Genomic DNA, 20,745 nt, shown 5'->3' on the forward strand with positions numbered 1-20,745 from the left:
GAGCCTGGGTTTGATCCCATGACCCTGAGAGCAAGACCTGAGCCCAACCAAGAAGTCAGACAGACGCTCAACTGTCCACACCCCCCAGGCACCCCTGGAATAGAGTGGGTTTAAGAGTAAAATGGATGGATGACAAATGGAGTCGACATGCTTTAGGAGCTGTTTTAAAAGGAAACCAAGAGCAAAAGGAATCTTACTGCTTTTGTTTTTGTTTGTCTTAAGTTGGGAAATCCAGAGGGGAAAGCTGAGTGAGGCATATGTGGAAATTTTCTGTACTTTTTTTTTTTTCAAGTAAACTCTATCCCCCAACAGGGGGCTCAAAGTCACAACTCTGAGATCAAGAGTTGCATTCCCTACTGACTGAGCCAGCCAGGTGCCCTCCTCTGTACTATTTTTTAAGTTTAGAATTGCTTTAAAATGTTTAGAATTGCTTTAAAATAAAACTCTTTACAAAAGATGGGAAGTATTACTTCATTTATTCAAGAACTATATGCTGAGCAATGACCATGATCAGGGTAGTGTTCTAGGTGGTAGGTCTACCAGGGGTATCAAAAACCCCCAAATCCCTTCTCTTATTTGGATACTGATAAGAATAATTTAGCAGAGAGGGATGACCTATTGATGCAGAAGAGAGAAATGACTCAGTGAGAGGGAATGGAATCTCTGGCATGAGAGTGGGCTCCTAAGGCACAGACAGGCACTGCACCCAACAATCACAGAGGGGGTTTGGTCTATGGGCAGAGAATATACCCACCAGACAAGACAGTGGGAGCACACGGACATCTCTGCTGGCGGTCTTTTTTCTCACTGACCAGGAAACAAGGTTATCAGTTGAGGGAGGGTAGGGAAGGAAGTGAGAGAGGTTTGAAGGAAACAATGGAGCGGACTTTAGTGATCTGGAAGAACAACGGGAATCTGTTGAGCAGGATTATGGGAAAGCATTAATGCCCACCTGAGGTTAGCAGTCATGAATGGGACTTTAGACGAGTGAGCACCTTGCGCCTTTCTCTAGCTACATTCAATCACTCATAGTGGGCACAAAGTTAGTTCACTCAAGTGGGCACAAAGTTAGTTCAACCAGGGTTGGGATTTTGCCAGGCAAACACAATATAAGGCAGAGGAGGCTACAGTTACAATGGAGGAGTTATATAACAGGATTATAAAATAAATGTATAGGCACCTAAAGACACATGACAATTAAAGTCTGTTTAAAAAAAGTTGTAGAATATTTCTTATTGGAGTTTTCAAAGTTAAAGGGTGTAATGAAGCTTAAAAAAATCAGGGCTAAATGATTGAAATATTTAATGCATCATTTGTGTATTAAAGACTGTCAAGTTATATCATAAACAAACAAGTTTCAAATTATTTAACCTAGCATTTCCTAAAAATATTTAACTATAAAATAGTGCTTTAGTGGACAGTCCATTAACATCATGTGGAATGCTAGTGTTCTGCAGAACACAGTTTGGAAAATGTTGGTCTAAAGGATGCCAAGAAGTCCAGTCTTGCTCTATTAACCAGATCCACTGAGTCTGTCCTAAAAGATCAGGAAATCTCAACACACTCCTCTCTGAATGGAAAAAGAAAAGTCAGAAAGGTAACACAGTGGCTAGAGTTTCTGGTGAGTAAAAAAGTCTTATGACTAGTGAAAAACAAAGAACTTTCTAAAAAATGCTCTAAGTGAATGAGATCAATATATAGTCACCTCTTTACAAACCAACTTTCAAATTAGTAGCCCTGAACAGTATCAAAGTGAGTTGATAGAGCCCCCATTTTTTTTTAAAGATTTTATATTTATTTGACAGAGAGCGATCACAAGTAGGCAGAGAGCCAGGCAAAGAAGGGGTGGGGGGCAGGAAGCAGGCTCTCTGCTGAGCAGAGAGCCCAATGTGGGGCTTGATCCCAGGACCCTGAGATCATGACCTGAGCTGAAGGCAGAGGCTTAACCCACTGAGCCGTGCAGGCGCCCTGAGCCCCAATTTTTTTTTTTTTAAAGATTTTATTTATTCATTTGACAGAGAGATCACAAGTAGGCAGAGAGAGAGAGAGAGGAGGAAGCAGGCTCCCTGCTGAGCAGAGAGCCCGATGCGGGACTCAATTCCAGGACCCCGAGATCATGACCTGAGCCGAAGGCAGCGGCTTAACCCACTGAGCCACCCAGGCGCCCCTGAGCCCCAATTTTTAGTGTGGATATTTCTCAGAATTATTTCAGTGAAATATACCTTTAAATTTATAGTTAAAGGTTTCTACCTTTCTCTTCTTTTATTCAATTGTTATCTCCTACCACCCTTCCCACACCAGTACTTCTCTTAATCTATGTATTAGGGTTATGTATATATGTGTATGTCATTATTTTAGAAATCTGAAAACAAAACAAACACTGCTAGGTCAATGCTAAGTCCATACAAAACTGGTACATATCTTACAATGATATAATTTCATAAAATATATTTTAATATATAATTCCTTAAAATACATTCTGTTGTGGGAATATACACTGGTGTAGCCACTGTGGAAAACAATATGGACATTCCTAACAAAATTAAAAGCAGGGTGCTTGGGTGGCTCAGTGGGTTAAGCCTCTGCCTTCAGTTCAGGTCATGATCCCAGGGTCCTGGGATTGAGCCCCAAATCCGGCTCTCTGCTCAGCAGGGAGCCTGCTTCCTCACCACCCCCACCTGTCTGTCTACTTGTGAACTCTCTCTCTCTCAAATACATAAATAACGTCTTTAAAAAAAATTAAAAACAGAAATATCATATGATCCAGTAAATCACTCTTGGGTATTTACCCAAAGAATACAAAAACACTATACGGTACACTTATGTTTATCACAGCATTATTTACAATAGTCAAATTATGGAAGCAGCCCAAGTGTCCAACAATTGATGAATGGATAAAGATACGGTAAATATATATAATGGAATATTATTAAGCCATAAAGAGTTAAATTATCCCATTTGCAACAATATGGATAGAGCTAAAGAGTGTAATGCTAAGCAAAGTAAGTCAAATTTGAGAGAGACAAATGCCACATTTCACTCCTATGTGGAATTTAAGGGAAAAAAAGGGGGGGGAGGGAAACCAAAAAACACTCTTAACTATAGAGCACAAACTTATGGCTTCCAGAGGGGAGGTGGGTGGGGGGCATGGGGGAACCAGGTGAAGGGGATTAGGGATACACTTTTCTTGATGACCCCTGAGTAATGTGTGTAATTGCTGAATCACTGCATTGTATACCTGAAACTAATATAACACTGTATGTTAACTACACTGGAAATGAATAAAATAAAAACATTGTTATAAATTATATAAACAAGGCTATAAAACTCTATTTCTAGATACTCTACTCTTTACTTAGACACTCATTTGGTTATGGATTATTACTGATTATGTATTGCCTCTATTTCAGAGAAATTCTTATTTTATTTTAGAGAAAGGCAATAACTCACATAGCGCTCATGAAAAATAATAAAAAGAAAACATATACAACATTTGTCTAATTTCTTTCTTCCCAATCTAATACAGATAGCAAATAGTTTTTATAATTACCTGCCAGGCTCATGGTGATTACAGTAAGAACTGCAACATTACTAATTCTTTCGATTTTATTGCATTTCTCTATAAACTGCAATTAAGAAAAATACTATGGTATATCTCAGCGATACATTCCTGTACTACTCGAATCTTATGCAAGGTTTTAATGCTGCCTAAATACTGATCAAAGTTACCATTTAAAATCAACAGGAAGCCATCTCAGTAGAGAAAACAGAAATGGCCCTGTTTTCATCTATTGTACTCACACTCTGCCCATCAGCCAACACTTCATTGAGAAGGAAGTTGGAAGCCTGTGAAATCCTTTCTGCTACTACTACTGTCAAAGAAGTCATCTCTTAGTCCCATCTAGTGTTCAAAAGCAGAAACGGAACCAGAAAGAAATGTAATTATAGACGAATGACTGATAGTGAGATGTTTGAGCTGTTGATCATTGTACCCCCCCTCCTTCGTTCTTTTGGGTTTCTAAAAAATCATCAAGGAAGTCCATGTCAAACACTTTTTTAAGTCCATTTCAGGGGCACCTGGGTGGCTCAGCTGGTGAAGAGTTGGTGAAGGGTCCCGACTCTTGATTTCAGTTCAGGTTATGATCTCAGGGTCATGAGACGGAGCCTGTGTTGGGTTCTGTACTTAGCGGGGAGTCTTCTTGGGGGATTCTCTCTCTGCCCCTCCCCCTGCTTGCACAAAGTCATGTGCTCTCTCAAAAATAAATAAATTAATCTTAATTAAAAAAAAAAAAAGTCCATTTCATAAGCAAGTGAAAATTATTCATGAAGACTCCTAAGATCCAGTCAGACCTCGACAGGTAGACTTCGAAAAGGTCAGAATCCAAAGAAATCACTCACGAAAAACTTATGTTAATATAATGATAAAGAGAGTAGATGCTAAGATATTGATTTTATGAAAACAGAAAGAGGTTAAGAGATTTCACCAAGACTTTCAGGTGAAAAGAAAGAGATACTGGTTTTCTCAAATCACAGCCAAAAGCTCAACCAAATGCATGCGCTCCGGACTCTGCAAATCTAGGCAGAGAGTCAAACAAGAACATTTCAAGATGCTCACTTAAGGAAAATACTAAAGTCTTCATTTCAAGCAATAATGGTCCAGATTCTTTGAAGAAATACACACCACTTGGCCTTGCCCACTCCCTGAATTCAGAGCATGATGACTCCCTTTATTTCCCAGAACCCTGCTTTCCTGGTTTGGGTCTGCGCCAATTCTCAGGGGCCTCCGTTACTCTGTGTTTCACTACTAAACCCCAAACATCATCAGGCTGAGTTAAGTAGTTCTTTTCATCCCTAATTCATTTCCAAGCCCATTCCCCATAGCAGCTGTTTTTAATATTATTAATTTGCTTTAAGCTTAAAATGTGATTTTTCACTAAAAGTGAAACTTGGGAAAGAGAAAGGAGATGCCACATCATTATGTTTCTCTCAAATTTTCCCATCATTTCTTCATCTTCTCCAGGCTGACGGGGAAGGGAGCTCCTTTCTCCCCCAGGTTAGCTCTTCTTACAGGACCACAGTCTCAGATACCTTCCTCATGGTGGCCTCATTTCTTCAGCCTGAAAACTAAGCTCAAAACTCTTTTTGTGCAGGGAACCCTACCCTGACTGTTGACTGCCCCCACCCCCAACACCCCATAATCCGTTTTCACCTCCAGGACCTACCTTCTCTGCCTGAAGTCCCTTGTAGCCATCTCTTTAACCTTCTGCAAACTGGTTTCTGCTTCTTAAACTTTTATTTTAATCCTCACAACACCCATGAGGTACATATTATTATCCCTTTTGCAAAGGGAGCAGCTAAAGCTTAGACACGAGTAAAGTCACTTACTAAACAGATGGGCTGCCATTCCCCAAACATACCTCTGTTTGCTCGCCTGGGCCTAAACATAAGCACATGCTTTCCTTGGCCAGGAATATTCCATCCCAACATCCAAGAGCTGATTCCTATCATCCTTCATGGTCCCGCTCAAATCCCAGATCCTCCAGGAAACCTTCCCCAAGATCCCTCCATTCAATCAGTCAGTCCTTCCCCTACCCACCACCTTAAATAGCAAGTGGTTGGTTCTAAAAACTAAGCACATACCATGTACCGTGCAACCTGTGGTTTGTGCCCCTCCCCAGACCCTGAGCCCCTCAGGAAAGAAATGCAGAGCTACCTAGGTTCCTTTCATCTCTGTAACTGTGACCACCATCAACCCATGCTTCTCAAATGATGACAAACCTATTAACTTTGACACTGCTCTCAGAAATGGACAACATGCTGTAAACTTTTCAACATTACTTTGGGGAGATAAAAGAGAGCCACCTTTAAACAAACAAACAAACCAAAAAAAACCCCAACCCCCAAAAAACAATAACAAAGTTTGAAGTACACTTAGAGACAATGGCCCTAGCCCCCTGTTTGTTCTAATTCACTAACTTGACTCTTCTTTTTCATAGATCTGCTTGTTGATTTTTTCTTGCCCTGCCTCAACTGGGAAACCAGACTGAAATTCAGGGACAGCTGAAGCTGCAGTCTCAATTATGACAGCTTTTCTACTCAACAATCAGTGAAGTCCTACTGTGTCTTCCTAGTTCCCAAAAGACCAGACCACATGAAAATAACTTTTCTTAAAAGGAAGGTTCCTTGGGCGCCTGGATGGCTCAGTGTGTTAAGCCACTGCCTTCGGCTCAGGTCATGATCTCAGGGTCCTGGGATCGAGTCCCGCTTCGGGCTCTCTGCTCAGCAGGGAGCCTGCTTCCCTTCCTCTCTCCCTGCCTGCCTCTCTGCCTACTTGTGATCTCTCTCTGTCAAATAAATAAATAAAATCTTTTAAAAAAAAAAAAAAAAAAAAAAGGAAGGTCCCTTGGTGATTCACAGACCTGTACCCCTGGGGCTAATAAACATTATATGTTAATATAAAAAAAGGAAGGTTCCTTGCTAGTGCCTGGGGGAAGGGAGGGGAGGCTCCTTCACACCAGCGCTCTGCTGAGGAGCCCAGTCTCCAGGCAGTGGAAGACTGGGCACTGCTCTGGGAGGACAACGGCACCCTCACCTTGATGGTGATGCTCCCCCTTTCAAGTCCTTCCTAGTTCTACTATTCCAAGCTACTTAGGATTACTAATAAGTCTAATGACTGTCAAGGGGATAGAATTAAGCTGCTAGCAATTACCAGAATAATAAAAGCACATGGGAAACCCAGCGGTAAAGCAAATTTTTCTAACATAAACTATTTCCCCTTTAGTAAAAACTACTTCAACTCTGCATACATTTTCAGTTTTCCTCTTTGGAAGGAAGAAACATTTCATTGCATTTGTACTACTACAAACATAGACAGATTTATATACTTGACCCCTTGAATAATACATGTTTGAACTGCATGGGTCCACTTGTATGTGGATTTTTTCCCAATATATACAGTACTATAAATGTGTTTTCTCTTCCTTATGATTTTCTTAATAATATTTTCTTATCTCTAGCTTTCTTTATTAGAAGAAAACAGTATATAACACTCATAGCATGCAAAATACAAATTCACCAACTGGCTATGTGATCAGTAAGGCTTCTAGTCAACAGTAGGCTATTAAGTTTTTGGAGAGTCAAAAGTCACACACAAATTTATGACTGTAGTGGGGGTGAGGACTCCTGCCCCCTACACTGTTCAAGGGTCAACGATACATGTTGTCCAACTCCCACTAAGGTAAAAAAAAGATGTAAGATCACTATTCAATCCAAATGGGAAAAAAATCTCATTTCCAAACCATTTTAAGTTCAGAAAACAATCTTATTTGTAACCTCAATTATATACCTACACAAGTAATTTATACAGATAAAACCTATCCCAAAATTCAAAGATCAAAGAACATAATATTTAATAAAGCTGGAGAAATTCCAATGCATTTAAGCAATTTTCAATGTGCCATAATTGCATACTGAGAAAGAGAACACACTGTACTCCTAGTCTGACAATGAACAGAATATGATTTCATGTCAACAGTTAAAAGTATAAGTAAATCCTCAAAGTACATTTTGTCCTAAAAATAATTAGTCTGTGCTCATAAAAACACAAAAATCAGTGTTTAAAAAAATCTTTTTTCTCTGCTGTTTCTAAAAAAAGAACCCAGTATCTTTCCTATTCCCTAGTCATTTGGCATCAAAGAAAAATGAATGTGACAAAGACTTCTAGGCTTTTCATTAATTTTTTCTAGAAGAACATTTTTAAAGGAAACACATCTTATGACAACTTAACACTTTTAAAACTCTCTAATACTTCTAAGATCACAAAAAATAATAAACATTTACCCATTTTGTTTAAATCAGACAAAAACTAAAAATAAAAATCACCCTAAATGAATCAGAACTTTAAAAACAAAAAGCACTCATTTTAACAAATTTTAATAAGTGCTTTAAAGTATCACTTATTTTTAAAAATATTTATTTAAATAATCTATATACCCAACATGGGGCTCAAACTCATGACCTTGAGATCAAGAGTCACAAGTTCTTCTGACTGAGCCAGCCAGGCGCCCCTGAAGTATCACTTTATTAATGGATCTGGTCATCACTCTGCTACTGTCACCATCAGAGCACATCAAACACAGCAAGGGAGAAACACACTTGACCTCAGAACAGATTTATGGTGTTACTCAATTTAATTTAAATTTAATTTAATTTAAATGTTTTCTCATCAATTCCCTCACGCAAGTTAGGTACAGATAATTTTGAATGAAACAGAAACCACAAATTAGTAAGAAATATGAGGAACAGATGAACATGGTAAGCAATATGAGAATTCAATCAACAAGTCCAGACTGTGGGAGACTCAACAGGACAAGCACCTCCGTTTCTTCAATAAAAGTTACAAGGGGTAGAGAAGGAGAGGAATAGGAATCTATAAAGAAAGAGATCAGGAGAAACATCAAAACAATCATGAAGAGTACATCTCATTTGGATTTAAAACCATCAAGTCTAAAAAAAAGGAAAAAAAAACACACAAAAAACCACAAAACTAAGATAATTGGGAAGAATGTTTAAGTATGTCAATAGCAAAATGGCATTTATAACAATGAATCTGGAGAAAAAGAATCCCTATCTTTAAAAGACACACACTGAAATATACACTAATGAAATGCTATGCTATATGAAATTTGCTTCAAAATAATCCTGAGGGGCGCCTGGGTGGCCCAGTGGGTTAGAGCCTCTACCTTCATTCAGCTCGGGTCGTGATCCCAGGATCTGGGTATCGAGCCCCGCATCGGGCTCTCTGCTCAGCAGGGGGCCTGCTTCCCTTCCCCTCTCTCTCTCTCTCTCTCTGCCTCTCTGCCTACTTGTAACCTCTGTCTGTCAAATAAATAAATAAAATCTTTAAAAAAAGAAAAAAAAAGAATCCTGAAGTTGGGATTTCAGCAGAAGGAATACAGAGAAAACAAGAGTGAATCTTAAGTTGATAATTTTTGATGCTGCAAAGTGGCTGCAGACAGGTCACTATTATTCTACTTTTGTATAGGCTTAAAATGGTCTATATTTCAAAAACTTTTATTGCAAACAGAATGAAAAGATAAGCTATGGGGAAAATTATGCTTTGCAGAAAAAAGCTGGGGAAAAACACATCGAAAATATTCAGAAGTACAAGACTCTGTGTGGTGTAATAATGGAACTGCTTGTCTACCCTTAAAAGAAATTCTGTAAAAAACACATGTAATGTATAATAGGAAGCGTTTAAAAAGTATGAATAGCAAATGGATTCAATGCCTCTCCTTTTTAAAACATTGTAAGTAAAACTGGTCTCTAAGAATCCAATTTGAGGAGTAATGGAAATGATTGACAACTCAGCTGAATTTTTAAATGTATGCATACTGAAAAGTCAGGTCAGGAAACAAGCTTTCCTGAAACACAGCAACACCTATATAAATTAGTATTCAATTGATACTGTAACACTGGCTGTATTTTATAAAGATATGTTCTCATTGCCAGTGTTCTAAGAAGGAATTAAGTACTTCAGAAATGACCTTCACAAGGAAACTGAATTGTAATGATCAATAAACTTGAATTAGGTATGGAAATCACGATTTCAACTGCTTAATCAAAATATAATGGCTTTATTAGAATTACAGGTATATGATTTTCTAATATGTTGCTCCTACTACTTTATGTAGTATGTCCCAAAACTCTAAGGATTAAGAATATTCCTCAATTAATATATTTGTATTTGGCAATTAAAAATGGTTGAATTAGTTACTGAGAATAAAAATATGAAGGAAAATTATTTTCTCAGAAAATGACAGAGGACACCCAGGATAAGGGGGAAGCATGCATCTCTGGGCACTCCCACATGAACATGTGTTGGATGGGGGGTAAACCACACTTCCACAGCAGGAATGAGTGAAAATACAAGTCATGAAGTTGAATTGAAGGATACTATCTAGAAATACGTGCCATATGAAATAGGTACAAAATTAAAAATCTGAAATGGCAAAGAATGGGACAAAGCACTGCTAATTTTTTTAGTCATGAGCTTTGCATTAGTATTGTTTCCATGCACCTGGTGGCCTTGAACACACCCATCACAGACAGCACACAGCAACGGAAAAGGGTCTCACCAATAGTCATAGCTCTCGTCCCAGTTGTCAAAATGTACCAGGAAACGATTGTCCACCATATCTGTTACCGTAGCAACACAGATGAATGCAGGATTCTTTTTGTCTACAGCTTCGAGCTTCATTCCAACTCGAAAGCCTGATGGGATCACTGTCTACGAAACACACAGATTTAATTAGAGATAAGCAGACACTTAACAGCGAGATCTGTACCCTCTCTACACCTCCCTGCTGAAGGCCTTGGCGTTCGTCAGCCGCCTTCACACTATTTAAAGAGCATGTACTGGTTTTCAAGCAGGGTTGCTTTCCAACAAGCAGCAATGATAAAACAATGTCCTGTTGGTACACCCAAGTCACTAGGCGGATATCTGGACCTCCAGACCAAAATACTCATAACCTCGCAGAGTTTAATCAATTTCAGTATGTGTTCTGGGACCCTAGATAGACAATTCCACTAGTTAGGCAAGTTTAATTCACCATACAGTTCCCTTTTTGTTTTTCTTGTTCTTGATTACAGACTTAATCATGAAAATTATTTCACACAAAATATGCACTTAATCAAGTTAAAAATGTGTATGAGTCAGTCCAAGTTCACTCCCATTTCTGAAGCGATCTCTCTAAAGAGTACTCTACTGAAAGTAGGTCATCTTCAGACATGAAAAGCTGCAAGTTATTACAACTTTTACCTAACACTACAGATATTATTCACAAAAGCAGCAAAACAAACGGCTGAACACACATGGCCATTCAAAATGATTTTTAATGTAACGAACAACAAACATGATCAGCCATCTGGGATATGGAACCAAGACAATAACAGCTCAATAAGATTTAGTGCCTGAGGTGCACTAAAATATAAACATTCCTTAGGATCTTGTGTGAGGAAAATTATCCTAACTTGGAGAGATGTACTGGGATATCAGTTATGCCAATCATAACACCCCAAGTCATTTCTGCCCTTCTTAAAAAAATCCTCTGCCCAGACTTAATCACAGAGATAACTATTCTACTTACTTTAAGCAAAACAACTGTTATCTCTCATTTTACTGTAACTATCCAGCTCTCATTACAGAAGTGTAGATAACATGTATCTGAAAATGCTAGCATATGTCCTAGATGAATAGAAGGAGCATGAATTAATGGTACACAGATACCCTGACGATATGTTTAAGTCCTAAAATTATTTACCAGGGCTCTGACCACAAATATTTGCATATACTGAGGTAGAAGAATTTAGGGATAGGAAAGTTAACTGCATCTTGGAGATCAAACCCATTGCTCAAGATTAAGCTGTATGCCAGCACTGCACAGAATTTAAGATGACGGTTCAAGGCAGTTAATCAAATCCCCGACTGAACGCATCCTCAGAGAACCAGACAGGGATTAGGAATCTTGGAGCAGGCTGCTGAATTTTCCACCTAACTGACCTCCCTCCCTTGTCTTGACAGAGAATACCTACTGACAACATGGTATTTACATTTCAGTAATTAAGCTCTCCTCTCAATTAAGAGATTTTTTAAAAAAATGATCTGGCTCATTAGCTCTATTAGTTACCTAAACACATGCACGCACACACACAGCCCTCTTCAGTTCTCTAATTCAACCTGGCCTATGTTCAATTCGATCAGAGACTTGTTTAGCCATCAGACCAATGCCTGGAACAACTGGTTAAAACCATTTCACAAACAGAAGCTATTTGGATCGGGTGAGAAAGTTTCTACCCCGTCCTAATATTCATTTCCATTTGGAGGGAACCCCATTACTGAAATATTATTGTCTCTCTCTACGTTCTCACTCACTGTTACCTGACTGGTGAATCTGGAAGAAGGAAGTGGTCCCACTCACAAAAGCAAACTGGTCTACAGGGCATGGAATTTCCACCCCTCTACAGGCTTGTTCTGTCCCTGCGGGGTGTAGGTCTGCCCCCAATCCAGTGCTCCTGGGCTTGGGGGATGGGGCAGAAGGGCCAGTACATCGTAATTCAAGGTCTCAGAATCCACGAGCGCATTTGTCAACAGATAGAGGCCATGCATGTACTCCAACTGAGCTCTTAACTGTTAGATGGTATTCTGGCTTTCCACCTGCCTGCTCTCTGTTAATTCCAGTTAGATCAGAATGGGGCCAAGGAAGAGGAGTGTAACATGTTGGGTTTCCTCAGAGATGCAATAGGGAATGCAGCGTGGAAAGTGGGAACACAAGTCAAAAATATGGGAAATACATACACATCCAGACTTTGCTTCTGTTACATGGCAAGAGGAAGCTACTCGCTAGAAGGAAGGTGAATCACTGTCCCTAAGCATGCAAATCCCAACAGGGCTACCCTCATTTCACTGCACGAATCCCATGTGAACAGCACTCCAAGAATGGACACTAGCAATAAAATATCCCAATTTAATTTTTTATGTACTTTTACTGTAAATTCACCAGGGTTTCCTTCCTGTGTTGCCTTCCACCCTTCAATAAAACACAGTAACCATGATTTGGCTATAAAATATGTATTCATGATAATTTTAAGCTAATTTTAAAGTTTAACTAAGAGTGCTTTATTTACCAAAACAATAAAATTTACTATAGTCTCTTGGTATCACTTTTAGTTTATCCTGTGAAACATCAAAAGTCACTTCCCTTGAAAGGAAAAGTATTTTAGATGTACTTACTATATTCTGATTTTCAAACAATGACTTGGGAGCAGCTTGAGCTCTGCATGTCTTAAGATAGGTCTGCCAATTAAATTCTTCTTCTTTATAACCTTGGATAAGCACATATACACAGACTGAGCAAAATGTAAAAATGTTTCATACCTAATTTTCCATTCCCACTTTTAGCTATACCTCCAACGTGCTGAAATCGAACAATCGATTTTTTTAAAAAGACAAAATTTAACTCATAATTCATAACTATGGATTGTCTTACACAGGCTGTATTTATTTCCAACAAATTGTATTATTTTTCCAACTCTGAATGAATGATAAAGGATATAAATAAAAGGTAATAAATATGTATTGTACTCTGGTCTGCTTATTACCAGGCTATTTCTATCAGTATTTAAGTATAACTGCTCCACAGTCAACGAGTGAGCGGGGGAGTCAAAATCTTTATTTTCCCCTCACCTGTTCTATTTTGGGAAACTCACTTGCAGGAACAAGTTGGAAACTGGAGAAAACAGTAATAAAACAGATAAAATCTTCTTAGTCTATCACCACAAGAATGACAATTCAAGATTTATGAAGAAAGGATGTTGGCAAATTATAATAATGGAAATGTCCTTGCCTTCATGCTCACAATTTCACATTAAATGTTGTTGAAGCCAACATTTCCTTTAAAAAGGAAATTGAGCATTTTATTTTATTGGCTCATGTGCTCTCTTCTACCTCCATTAAAGTCCAGAAGGCAGCACGAAAAGAACAGCGAATAACTCCCCACATATAGGAGGTCAATTTATATAAAGGCTTGCAGATTCTCTTTTTCACCCTCATTTTTTTCTACGTGTTTTTGTTTAATCCTTCAGTCATCTGAAAATACCATTCTGCCATTAATTTTTCACTTAAAAACCAAAGGATGGCTAGCCCATGAAAAAACGAGAGCCCTGAAACAGGCCAAAAATACCACACTGGTCTCCTGGATCTTTGACACCAAGTAAGCAATACTGAATGAAACAGTTGAAAAGGAAAGAAACAAGATATTATGAAATACACTAGAGATGGACTGGAAAAAGATGGTTATCTGTTATTCTTGGATCTTTAGGTAAAAATGAAACAGGCAGAATCACTGGCAGACTGTAGAATAGAGAACTCAGGAACAAAAAAGTAATTGCTATTAATTAAACCTCCACTCAAACCAGCATTTAGGGCTACATTCTCCCTCCCAATCTCCTAAAATATTAAGATTCGTGAATTCACTGCATAATGTCTAGAGATTTTCTATATAATGAAATATGAGTAAGCAAACTTATTCATGTCAACAGGTTAGAACTAAATTTTCAAACGTGTTTTTTCAAGGATCTAAATACTCGACCCTGAATAATACAGGTTTGCACAGGATGGGTCCACTTACTCATATCTTCTCTTCCTTATAATTTTCTTAATAACGTTTCCTGTTCTCTAGCTTACTTTATGGTAAAAAGAGAGTATATAATCTATGTAACATACAAAACTTGTGTTAATTTGACTATTTATATTACCAGTAAAGTTTCTGGTCAACAGCAGGCTATTAGTAATTACGTTTTTAGCGAGTCAAAAGTTACACGTGGATTTTCAACTGTGCTGGGAGATGGTGGCCCTAACCACCGCGTTATTCAAGGGTCAGCTGTGTGTGTGGGGAGGGGAGGGTGGGGAAGGACGGGTGTGTGTATGAAAGAAATCTGTCACTGAAATTTGTATTCAAAATTAAGTATCAATCCAATGTTATTTTATAACATTTATAAGTACATGAACATAGTTCAATGTTCATTGTTATTTTATAACATTTATAAGTACATGAACATAGTTTATCATTAAAAAGGATTCTACTTTCTACACTTCTTTCACTTTAATGAACATATTTTTCTTTATAAACAATAAGCTTGAAATTAGGGTCTACCTGAATCATAATAAAGTCTGAATTCTTAAAAATTCCAAATCACGGTATAAGGAAAGAAGATTTTACAGCATTTAAAATATGAAACAAAAAAGGGACAATACCTTTGGGAGGATGGAGTTTATGGCCAGTCTTCTCACACCACCCCACTGGGTGAATATCCAAAGCATCTGCATTTACCCAGAAATCGTAGCAATCAGAGTAGCCGTCAAAGTGCAATTTTATTCGGTATCCACAAACCTGAAATAGGTAAGGCAGGCTCACTGACTAGAAAAACAGAAAGAAATCCAAAATACCCAGAATATCTCTGTACAAAACTTGTTTACAAAATAAAACAAAATCTATTGATTTTGGTACACAAATAAACATGGACAGTCAGTGTGACATAGTCTATGTTCATCAAAGTGCCCTCATGACCAGCCATAAAAGCAAGTGCACTAAATGACAAAATCTAAAGGCAAAGGCCTTCTCTGGAAGGAACTGAGCTGCGGTGCTTTGGCATTCTTCCCAGTTATATTGAAGCGCAAAGATACTACGCGAAGACTGATTTTCCCACATATCCATGCCCTCTCTTCGTTCTTTATATTGTACCAGCATGCATCAGCAAGGAGGGCCAGCAGGGACAGAGCCAGCCCCTCACAGGGCACGCAGCCCCAGCAGAGTCCCAGGGTGACGCCCCACTGTCCGCTGCCTGAATGCTGGCTCTCGGCCTTTGCAGAGCGCTGCAGACTGTGAGCGCCGGCCAAGGCTGGTACACAGAGGGAGGTCTACAGCTTCTCCTCTCTACCAATAGCTGCGTTGGGAGAAAGCCAGAAAAGCCTTCCTCAACTCATACTTAGCAGAGACAGGTTCCCTGGAACGCCGGTAAGAACTCACTTTATGTAACGCGTGCTGAATGCTGAAGCCACGCAACTGTCTAGAGAGTTGCTCTTGGGGAAGTTCTGAGTTAAAATTTCACAGGGGTTGAGTAGGCCTCAGCTGCGTCACTCTCTGCATTGGGCTCTCAGATAGAAGTCCAGCCTCTCAATCCCTTGGCCTCTAGCACAGCAGATGTGTTCAGGTGGGAGCACACAACACAGTAGACCTCTAAACACTCCAGGAGCACCTGCTCTGCAGAAGCCGGTCAAGAAGCTTGAGGCAAGAACGCAGAGCTGGGACCACTAACCATTCTCGAATAACAAGGGAGATGCTTATTTACTGCCATGGAAAGTCCTTTGGAACATACAGTTAAAATCCAAGTGGCAATAAATTCTAAGAAATGCTCTCCGTAATATACTAGTATACTAGTGTATTATGTGTATAATATACTAGACTATAATATACTAGACTAAAATAAATATATAAATAGACTAGAGCAATTTTTCTCAAAAAATTTCACAGAGGTACCTTGAAATACTAAAAGACATATAAATATCTGTTGGTCTAGTTCTTTTTCTCTCTTTTTTTTTGAAGATTTTATTTATTTATTTGAGATAGAGAAAGAACAAGTCGGGGGAGAAGGGCAGAGGGAGAAGCAGACTCCCCACTGAACAGGGAGCCTAGATGCAGGACTCCATCCCATGGCTCTGGGATCATGACCTGAGCCAAAGGCAGACATAGGACTGACTGGGCCACCAGCCCTCCACCCCACGTTGGTCTGGTTCCTATGTTAAAGAACCAAGTATGACCAAAGCAATGGAGTCAGAAGGATCTGGGGTCAAATCCTGCTTCTACTACTTTGAAGCTGTGTGGCCTTGTAAACATCACTTAAGCTCTCTGAGCCTCAGTTCCTTTATCTACAGAACAGGAATGAAAACACATGAACTGCATAGGATTCTTATAAAGATTCAGTGAGTTAATACACAAAACAAGAAGTATGATGCCCGGTATCAGCACTCCAAATGGAACCTTTTCCCGTTATTAAAACCCCATAATCACCATCTTATTGCAAAAGTAAAGACAAGGCAAGGCTTACCTCAGCCACAGTGAGGACACAGTACACAGACTGATGTTCAGGATCCACACCTTCTAATTTCATGCCAACTTTAAACCCATTTTTGTTATATGGAAAGGATTGATACTAAAATGCAAAATGACACTGGTTTTAGTATTTTGTCCGAAGAGCCCAATTAAAATGTGACTAATCACCACTCTTAAATAAAGACTAATGAAACAGCTAAGTCCTTCAGAGCCCTGTCCTCTAGGTCCCAGATTTGCCTCTCCCCGTAATAAGTGATTACTGCTACCAGTTCTTCCATCCCCTTCCCAGAAAATTGTATGTGCCAATAAGCAGTAGATATACAGATCCTGTCCTCCCCATCTTCAACCAAATAATAACATGCCACACACACTGGGTGAGATGTTCTTTTTTTTTTTTTTTTTAACTTAGTTTGGAAGGATTCCATCATTCCATCATGATTCCCTTCATCGTTTTTTTTCTTCATCATTCTTTTATATCAATTATTAGTTAATTAATATATTAATATTATTTTTTTCCATAAGTTGCTCTCTATTAGAGGACACAGTATTAAGATATATGTTAATATGTGACAGATATACACCTCATTACTTGACCTTTTTATAGTCTTTGATAATTTTCCACTGAATTATTTGGTGGTCCTTTTCTTTTGGATTTTTAAGAATTACTTGGCGTCTCTAGTGCTCTTACAGTGTCAATTACAAGGCTGTTTCACTGATTCAAGTAATGAGGTGTACTTAAACTTTTTTTAATGTAAAAAAAAATCTATTCTACAAAGAATCAAATTTACAGAAAATAATTATATAGAACAAGTCCATATGTAATTACAATTACATTTAAATATTCTTAATGTAGATGTAATCATCGTAACATTTACTATTCATCATGTTTTTAAAACTGCCTATGTGAATGCATAGCTAACAAGGTATCAGTGGAGGATTTATTACACACCATGATTAAATATAAATAATTTAAAGCAAGGTTCAGTGGACTACACTCTATGGGTCTAATCCAGCCCACAACCTGTTTTTATAAATAAAGTTTCACAAGAATATAGCCATAGCCCTTCCTTTATATATTGTCTAAGGCTGCTTTTATTACAATAACAGAACTGAGTTGCAGTAACTGAGCCCAGATACCCTACAAAGTCTGAAATATATATCATCTGGCCCTTTTACAGAAAAGGCTTCCTGACCCCAGGTTTAGCCCAGTGGTGGCAGCTGCTACTCAGAACCACACCTGGTAGCTATACTTCTAACTGAGCTTAATTTACTCACGACAAAATGTTTTTATTACAGTTAACAGAATACAATAACCTGCTTTTAGATTTTTGTTGTGATATTACATAAACCTCAGTAACCCATTTTCACTTCTCCCAACGCCGTAATGTTGACATGAAATTTCATGCCAGATTTTCTTCATGTATGAGCTTTTCGGTAGTAGTAGAGGTATCCCTCTTAAAATTACTGAGTGGGAGCCTGGTAAATGTCAAGAGAAAAGAGCAAGTGTGTCCCGACGTGTGTCTGTGCATGGGGCATGGGGGCGTGGTCAGCCTATATTAACGTTATCTGCCCTTGCACTATCCCCTCCACATAAATACACTCATGAAATGCAGTATGTTTGAGAAATTATCCCAAGTCACATTTCCTACAAAAACAATGGAGACATCAATCCTAATTCCAGTTCAGAATTCCAGACCCTTTGCCCTTGTAGACAATGCCCTTACAGACAATGCAGACAATGCTTTCTAGAAGGGCCTGTACCTCCTTGAAGAGCTTCGCGGGCACTGCCACAGCTTTTTCCTCCTCCAGGTAGGATGCCCAGCACCAGGCTTTCTTTCCTTTAGGAGGCAAACCTGAAAAGCAAGTGAGACTAATAGGCTAGGGTTCCCAGATGTAAGAAGTCAGAGATGTATCTTGTGAAGTCTCACTTTCCAAACTACTACTATGCTGGGATCTTCTTTTACTTCCATGACTGGTATTTCCCAGTCTCCTCCTGGCCCCTCTTCCAGAGAAACAAAGGTAAGGAGTAAACTGTGGTGTATAAGCAGTTATGATGGCAGAAGAGAGAGGAGAAGAATTTAGAATCAATGATGGAGACAACACAGGGAACCAAGACAGAAGAGTATCATGAAACAAGATGATCCAAAAAAGTTTCCTGAGATCAAGAAGCTGAGGACTAAGAAGAGGCCAGAGCAAGGAGTGCTTAGGAAATGGCCGCTAATTTGGGAAGGGAGGGGATGGTCAATTCAGCAAGGGCCAGACTTTGAGCTGCAAAAGAATCTATAACTGATAAAAGTATGCCACCAGCCAATATCCATTTTATTGTGGATTTATTTAATAAACAATAGAAACGAAAGGAAGAATATAATAGCAAAAGGTATTCGGGGGGGCGAGATTTGAGCACGCTAAGATGGAGCCCATGAAAAGAAAAAAAGAAATTCTGAACACCTAAGAGGGGAAAAATAAATGACTGAAGGAACAAGGTCCCAGAAGAGCTGGGGCTCTGAAGACAGGAAAGAGAAAGGTTAAAACACTGGTGAGGCCGAGAGCAGAGTGAAGAGTTTACCCCCTATCATCTCAGTGATGTAAAACAGAAGGTCATCTCCCCCCAGAATATGAGTTAGGCTGTGTGCCTGAGGCAGGCAGAAACACTTGAAGCCGTGTCTGAGGAACTGAGAGAGGAATGGACAAGGAATGTATCCACGCGGTGAGGAGACACACTGGCCTCCCGCCCCAGTTTGCAGGGACGACAGGAATGGCCAGGTCGGCGGTGGGGCTGTCTTCAGTGGGCAGACCTGACACGAAGCGCTGGCGGACAGATGGGACGCATCAGAAAGGTGAGACAAAATCTAGTGGGCGTCTGTGGAAATGAGCTCAGGGCCATGATGAATAAGGAGGTCAGGTCACCCAGTCAAGTGTAAAAGGAAAGGGTCTAAGGACTGGATTCGTCGTGAAAATAAAGTATTGCCTGAGGAGCAATGACCGAAAAAAAAAAAAAGGCTCCCCATCAGGAGGTTGTGGTTTGAGAGGAAACACTGAAAACTTGAAGTCTTAAGAAATGAACAAGAACAAAGGTTTTAATCAATGTGCAAAAGTAGAAAAAAAAAACTATTTGGTGGAAAAATATCTGAAGCTGTTTTCAAGTTTGAACAGACACTACCCAGAAGTTACTAATTTCCATTTTTTTCCTTATCTACTTCTTCAAAACTCTGATATTTATTGACAAAATTTAAAAAACAAAACAATACCTTCACTACCATAGTGTACATTCCAATTAAGATGAAAATGTCTACCTGTGTGAATTATTTTCCACTTCATAAAGCCACAAGTAAAATCTTTCTTTCATCAACTTACCTTGCTTCAGTACAGCTGAATCACCCCGTCTTTTCCTTCGGGCTCTCTGTGAACCCCTCAGGATTCTTCCATCTTGCTTGTTCTCCTACAGCAAGAAAGGAAAATTATGATTTTAAAAGCTCATGAAATTGGCACCAATGAAAAGTTAGAGAGCTGTCAGAGAGCATTATTATTTTTTGTACTTTTTCTTCAATTCACTTTGTAACTTTTAAAGAAAGAATGAATACAGGTCATTTGAGAACTGTGTTGCTTTTGGCCTGAGGTCATTACAAAATAAGAACGTTTCCAAGAATCACACTCTGCAACAACTCAGATACCGTTCCTGCCTTCTTGGAGCACTTTCTTCTTATAGCTCCTTGACCACTGTGTGTGGATTTCCCTCACACCCCACTGGCCCGTCTTTCTCGGTCCCTTTGCTGGTGTCTCCTCCAACCCACTTCCTTTCTCTTCTCTATTGAATCCCTCTTCCTGGGTTTTAAATATCATCTGTCTACCCAATATCCCCAGTCTGTAGCCCCAACCCTCTTCCCTGACTCCAGACCCCTGTATCTGACTGCCCACCTGGAATCTCTACTCGGATACCCAATGAACGTCTCAAACCCACGAAGCCAGTGGACTCTAGATTCTGTACTCCAGTCTTGCCTTCCCATCCTCAATAAAAGACGTCATTATCCAGTCAATTATTTAAGCCCAAACCTGAGTTATTCCTGATCCTTCTTTCTCC

General features: G+C 39.2%; 1 protein-coding gene across 9 annotated transcripts in view; it reads right to left on the bottom strand.

The window, feature by feature from the left end:
- Positions 1-20,745, bottom strand: part of L3MBTL3 (L3MBTL histone methyl-lysine binding protein 3) — a 112,431-nt gene that overhangs the window by 57,075 nt on the left and 34,611 nt on the right. For all 9 annotated transcript variants that reach the window (XM_082731205.1, XM_082731197.1, XM_082731200.1 and 6 more), the window contains 6 exons: positions 20,022-20,106; positions 18,429-18,520; positions 16,663-16,767; positions 14,813-14,948; positions 12,791-12,882; positions 10,137-10,288 (listed from right to left, as the gene is read on the bottom strand). In XM_082731205.1, the coding sequence (XP_082587331.1) occupies positions 10,137-10,288; positions 12,791-12,882; positions 14,813-14,948; positions 16,663-16,767; positions 18,429-18,520; positions 20,022-20,106 (662 nt within the window). The remainder of the gene's footprint in view (positions 1-10,136; positions 10,289-12,790; positions 12,883-14,812; positions 14,949-16,662; positions 16,768-18,428; positions 18,521-20,021; positions 20,107-20,745) is intronic.

This window comes from Mustela nivalis (assembly GCF_964662115.1).
Source record: "Mustela nivalis genome assembly, chromosome: 5".
Lineage (NCBI taxonomy): Eukaryota > Metazoa > Chordata > Mammalia > Carnivora > Mustelidae > Mustela > Mustela nivalis.